A 6,000-nucleotide genomic window follows, 5' to 3' on the forward strand; every position below is an offset into this window, starting at 1 on the left:
TCTGGCCAGATAGAATTTTTTGGGTTCTCTCTCATTGCACATCTCAGACCAGAAGGAGCAAGTTCTGACTATGTTTGAAGGTCAGGGTTTGTGTGTCCATAAAATCTCCAAAGGAAGGTGACGAGGAGACATCCTTATCAAATACCAAAGCAGCTCATCCGATTCCTTTGGATGCAGAGCAGCAACAGCTCAACTCACCTCTCCTCCTGGATGTGCAAACTACTCCATGCATCTCTGAAGCTAATGCCACCTCCTAAAGAAACTAATTTCAAGATCTCACTTTTCTCACTACCATAGATGGAACAAAAATGGAGGTGACTGAAAGCTTTGTCTTTTGGCTCAGCTCCCCTTTTCCAACAACGTAATGGTGTGATGCCATTACTGCTTGATCTCGCACCATAAAAGTGTTCAATGTTTACAATGAGTCAAATAATGATCAATGTTATGATATGGAAAGTGGTGTGTTGGTGATAACCCTACTCTTCAACCATTAATGACAGCATCTTTGAATGCTTTCACTTTCTATCATTGTGTTTTTTTTGTGTGTGTGTCAGTTGACTACAAGACACACTTGTCCAATTAAATGACAACTGAACTCAAAGTTTAACCATCTGAAATCACTAATCCTAATCTAAAGTGGTAGTTGTGAGCTAGGTGCCAAATGTACTGCTTGTGAAATCTTGTGCCACAAACTGTACCACGCTTTAAACTGCCTGCAGACTAAATGCATTTCTACAGATCCAGTTTGTTACCACGTTGACGATGCATCTAAGACAAATCCATTACAGACCACTGCACCATATTTACTTAGCGTCTTGATTTTTCTTAGTAAACAATCATTTTAATCAAAAGCAGACCTTGCTAATTTTTAGGGCAACGACTTAAATACATTGAAAAGAACTTTTAATGGCTTTAAATACAGTAAAGTCATTACTGCTGCAACAGTCATTAGTGCACTAAAACAAGTGTGATACAGTTAAAATGTTGCTGCTTTTGCACGTCATGGACAGTCCTTGCACACTGGTCTCGCAGATTGCTTCACACTGCTGCTTGTTGAGCTCAAAAGACAAGTCATGATGAAAACTTCGTCGCAGCTTGTAATCAACTTGACTACATCTGGAACGAATAGTCGCTGGTGTTCAAACGTTTTGCATACAAGTTACTGGTGGAAGAAATCTGTAAACATCCTGGATGACGTGTGCCGCACTGCATGGGGTGGAAGAAAGACAGCACTGTTGTGCCTGTTCCCCAAATGTACACTTATCTGGTGGGCCCAAACTAATCAAAACATCTTTGGAGGACTTCCACGCCCATGTCATGCTGGAGGTGGTGTGGCTGTGCTGTTACAGTCCATGTTGCATTGCAAAACATGTCAACCAACCTAAAGCCTGTGGCCTAAAATTTATCAACAATGAGCCAAAAACGTTTAAAAATAAGGGACTGGTCACTAACCAAGCCATTGCTACGTGTTTACACCTCCATATTTTTACAAGTTATTAAATTAAACCCCGTTTAATCACTCACACACATTTTGAAATATGCATATTCTTGTTTAAAAAGACACATATTTGGAAAAAAAAAAAAGAAAAGCTGGTTTCTACAATACTTTAAACAAACCTAAGTACTTTGGCGTTTTTAATGCAACAAAAACATGGGGGCACTACTGCCTGGCTAACTCTGCCGCTGACTACCGACCAGATTTGAGAGCTCATGTGACAGCTTTGGGAGGACGATCATCCACATAATTGGTGCAGACTGTACCCTAAAGTTTACTAAAGTTTCACATGATTCAACAAAGCAAACAGACTAGCTGGCAAACAAAATGACAAACCAGATAGCCGACAGGTCATCGCTGTAACCAAGATAACCTGACTGCAGAAAACCAGTCAAGGTAACTTGTGGCTGTGAGACATTCAAACCACGTTGCCTTGACATGGTGCAGGCAACTGTTCATAAAAGCTGTAAATAATCCATAGATATTTTTATATCAACGAGCATTTCTGATCGTGACATGACTCCGCTGTGAAACAAACGATCAAGCAAAATTATTATTTTGTGTTGCTGATTAGTATAAGCTAACGCAGAGGGATTCGATAAGTCCACTTGCTAGCTTTCATGCTAACGATAGCTAACAGAGTGAACAAGAAAGAATGGACTGGTTTTGCTCTGACATCACATACACGACATGGCAACCGGTTTATTAACCACAAAACAATCAGGATGTCTCACAGTGAACATCTCGAATTGGTATGTAATGCCTGTACCACCTCAGTTCAACGGCTAACTAGCACGCTAGGTAACAGCAGCCATGCCTTTCTCTCGGGGAACACGTGGAGTGAACACGTGATGTCTCATAACAAACCTACTCCTTTTTAGCCATTAAACGAGCAGATGTTTCACATTGGGTTGTGTTTCGATGTCAGGAAGTAATCCTAGAAGCACCGAGAAGCTGGCATGTTTTACATACAATTGCTGAAAGTGGAAAGAAACCACGCTAAAGCTAAGCTAACATCTGAATGGGAAGGGCTTGGCGACGTACTAGGCCAAAGGGGAGTCTGTATGCTATTGTTAGCTGGCTAAGCTGCTACACGACCGGCCACGCTCAGAGTTTTTCTGTTAACTGGTGCAATACGAGACAAGGGCGGGTGTCTCATTAATGTCTGGTGTAGCCGCATTGCCCATTTTTTACTCATGCCCCAAAAGCAAACATGTAAACACGAGTAGATGCGGGTTTAAATATTTGGCAAGCATAGTGCGTGTGTGTGTGTTTGCTAAGCACTGACTGGGTGGCATCACGGGAAGAGACACACAGGAGAGAGGGAGAATATGGTGATGAAGCATGCAGTTCACTAAGACATAAAAGCTGTTTGCAGTCTACCACCAGCATGCATGATGACATTGCTAAATTGAACATAATCTACCCTATAAATGCATGCACTGGGATCAAATCTAAATCCATGTTGTCTGTCCAGGGTGAAGACACAGGCAGAGGAACTCTAACACCATTACACATCACGGCCGTTTGAGAATTAAATCCCACACTTATACCCTTTAAATAAAATACAAACATGATAAGCCAGGCTTAAAGTAAAGAAGCTACTTTAGTCATCAAATAATTACAACGGCTGTGAGCCTAAACTGGACATTTTGGATTATTCAAACTTTTTTAAATGGTTCAAACACTTGTGCAGCCAGACAGCCATGAACCCCAAGAAAAGCCTTCACTGAGGAGGAGGGGGGTTTTAACTCCAAATATAACCAGTCAGTAGGAAGCAACAACAGGATGACCACTGAGCTTATTTTACGAGTGTTTTGTGAATAAATTCTCATTCCACGTGAGAAGGCAACATCCTATTCCCGTGTGACCTAACCCTGGACGGACAGACATCAACACAACACTGACAGCCAGTAGATCAACATGTAGGGAGGGTACAGACCGAGGTGTGCTTGTCCATTCACGCTGACCACGGTCACCGCATTCATTTTCCTAGTCCACGGGTTCACCTTGGGCGGGGGAGCTTCAGTAAACTCCTTCCTGCCGCTGCCTTTAACACTCTCCTCGTTTTGCTTGTCCTCGCTGTCACAGCCGTCTTTGCTCTGCTCTGTCGCCCGTTTGGAGGTCTGCTCCTCCGTGCCGGTGGTCCCTCCCTGTCCGGGGCTGTTTTCGGCGACACCCGTCTGCCGCTTGGCCCCGTCGCCCCGGGCGCTCTCCTCCTCCCCCGGCTCACCTCGGATCACTTTACCGTGTTCCTCCGCTTTGGCAAGCGGGTTGCCGGGCAGGAGAGCCTCCACCTGAGTGGCCATTTCCCACCACCGTCTTTCTTTCCCCCTCAGGATAACCAGTCCTCCCACCGGCCCGAATTCGCCTTCAATTTCAGGGAAATGTGAAGTTGTTCCGCGGGGTCTGCGGCTCCTCTTTCGCTCCTAGACCAAACAGCTTCAGCCTAAGACGCGGAGCAGTCTGAGTAGAGTTTAAACATGCGGGAAATAATAAAGAAACGTATCCGAAGGCCTCTCAAGATTACAACCTTATCCCCACCACTAGCAGCAATATGGATGATCCCCACCACGCGATGAAGGGTTGCGCGCACGTACAGTGTGGAGGGGGAGTAGTCACGTAAACTTAGGGAGCGCGCTTTGGGGGTCAGGTCGCAATGCTGCTTTCAAGTGCTGCTCGTCATAAAATGACTGCGTAATCTGCGTTTTGGGAAGTCGTAAATTCCACTTTCCCCTTCTTTCTTTAATCAGGCGCATTCAGATGGTGTTTTTTTTATTTTATTTTTGTTTGTTTTGATAGCCTGAGATGTTTACCCGAGCATAAATTAACGTTAAATATATAAATTTATTTATGTTTTGTTTATGGATTTATTAGAAAGTTTTATTTATTTATAAAAAAAAAAAAAAATTCTATAAAATTTAAAATAGGCTACTATAGGCAAAAATAGAACTTCTAGAAGCCAATCCACAAAAGACTGAATCTAAATGTATAATGAAAGCCATGTTTCTTTAGTCCACTCCTTGAATGAATGAATATTCATATTAATTGCAAAAACATTTCCATATTATATGTTAACATTATAATATCAGTGAGTAATCATTGTGGATTATGTCAGAAATGTTTTTAACAGATTTTTAAAAATGGGTTTGGTCTTTATCAATACATAATTTTGTTAAATCATAATATTTAAATCTGAATATCACAAAGTAAATTTTGGACTGTGCAAAAGCCTTAATCCAGGCCTCACTTTTTTATATTATTGCTAGGGAACTGTGAGAAATATGTAGGGATTTATTGAAGAATGTATAAACGTGAATATATAAGACAAATACAGACTTTGTAGAGTTTTAATAAGTGTCAACCTTGATCACCTTTTTTCTTCATCACAGTCTGAACCTTCTTAAAGAAATTTGTCTTGTTATTTCTTTAAGTAATTTAAAGGAATAGCTTTTCCAGGCTTCTTGAAGGACTCCCCAAAGCTTTGCCTTGGATGTTGTCTGCATTGTGTTCTGTGCTCAGTCAAGATGATCCCACACTGAATCAATAATGTTGAGGTCTGGGGTCTGGGGAGACCTCAAGATCTGTTGTCATCAATGTTCAGTCCAGTTCTTGTGTCATTTGGCATACGTCAACTTTTCTCCATTTGCTGTTTCTCTTTTCCCTTCCTTAAGAATGACTTGACAGCCACTCTTCCATGAAGACCATTTCAGACGAGGCTTGGTGAACAGTGAACTAGGGTCAGTTTCTTCGTAAACTTGAATGGCTTAAAAATGACACTGTATTTATATTTTCTATGCAGTCTAAGGTCTAGATCAGCGGTGCTTTACTGTACTTATACATTTGTATGTTTCCGATACACTTGAACGCAGCACCGATCCAAATAAGGTTTCGGTTTAGTCCTCTGACCAGTTCACGAAATACCCTTACCTCATAAGACAATCCTGCGAGGAAAAAGAAAAGCAGATTATTTTTCTACATACCTTGTTTATACGGCGCATTCATTGTCATTTATTCTTGCATTTTCTATTTTTCTCGTTTCTTTCATCTGTCGAAGTAGGTGGGCACGTAAAGCCCCTCTTCACCACTACACTCCACACACGTGTTCATACCCGAGCTGCACGTGTGCACTCACGCTTTGATTCCTTGTTTTTCATAGAATTTCTCTCCTTTTTTCCCTGAAGGTTCATATTCAGACTATAACAAACTGCAGCTTTAAAACTTTGCGAAGGCTGAAAATGTAGTTGTTTTAAGGTTGTCTGGTAAAACCAAGATTAAAGTCTGACTTAGCAAACCATGTTCTATTTGAGACTTACTGAGTGTCTGTACAGTGAGGGTAGCTGCATGTGAATAATAAATAAACCCAGTATTGAAAGTAATTTTTACTTTTAAAATTTGCAGCAAAGGTGTTAATCAAAAATATAAAAATACTTGGACTAACACTTAAGAAATTGTTCTTTCATACAGTTAATGTTCAGTTTGGTATTTTTGTTTATACACAAATA

The 6,000-nt window shown here is 41.2% G+C and overlaps 1 protein-coding gene across 6 annotated transcripts in view; it reads right to left on the minus strand.

Moving 5' to 3' along the window:
• The window catches only part of larp1 (La ribonucleoprotein 1, translational regulator), a 59,299-nt gene extending 53,784 nt beyond the window's left edge, over nucleotides 1-5,515 (minus strand). For 5 of the 6 annotated variants that reach the window (XM_042008062.1, XM_042008060.1, XM_042008058.1 and 2 more), the window contains exon 1: nucleotides 3,438-4,093. In XM_042008062.1, coding sequence (XP_041863996.1) covers nucleotides 3,438-3,804 — 367 coding nt within the window. In that variant the 5' untranslated portion in view covers nucleotides 3,805-4,093. Of the gene's footprint in view, nucleotides 1-3,437; nucleotides 4,094-5,478 lie in introns of those variants that run through there. The other variant, XM_042008063.1, reaches the window with a different exon arrangement.
• Nucleotides 5,516-6,000: the final 485 nt, after the last annotated feature.

The sequence above is a fragment of the Melanotaenia boesemani genome, chromosome 15 (genome assembly GCF_017639745.1).
Source record: "Melanotaenia boesemani isolate fMelBoe1 chromosome 15, fMelBoe1.pri, whole genome shotgun sequence".
Classification (NCBI taxonomy): Eukaryota; Metazoa; Chordata; class Actinopteri; order Atheriniformes; family Melanotaeniidae; genus Melanotaenia; species Melanotaenia boesemani.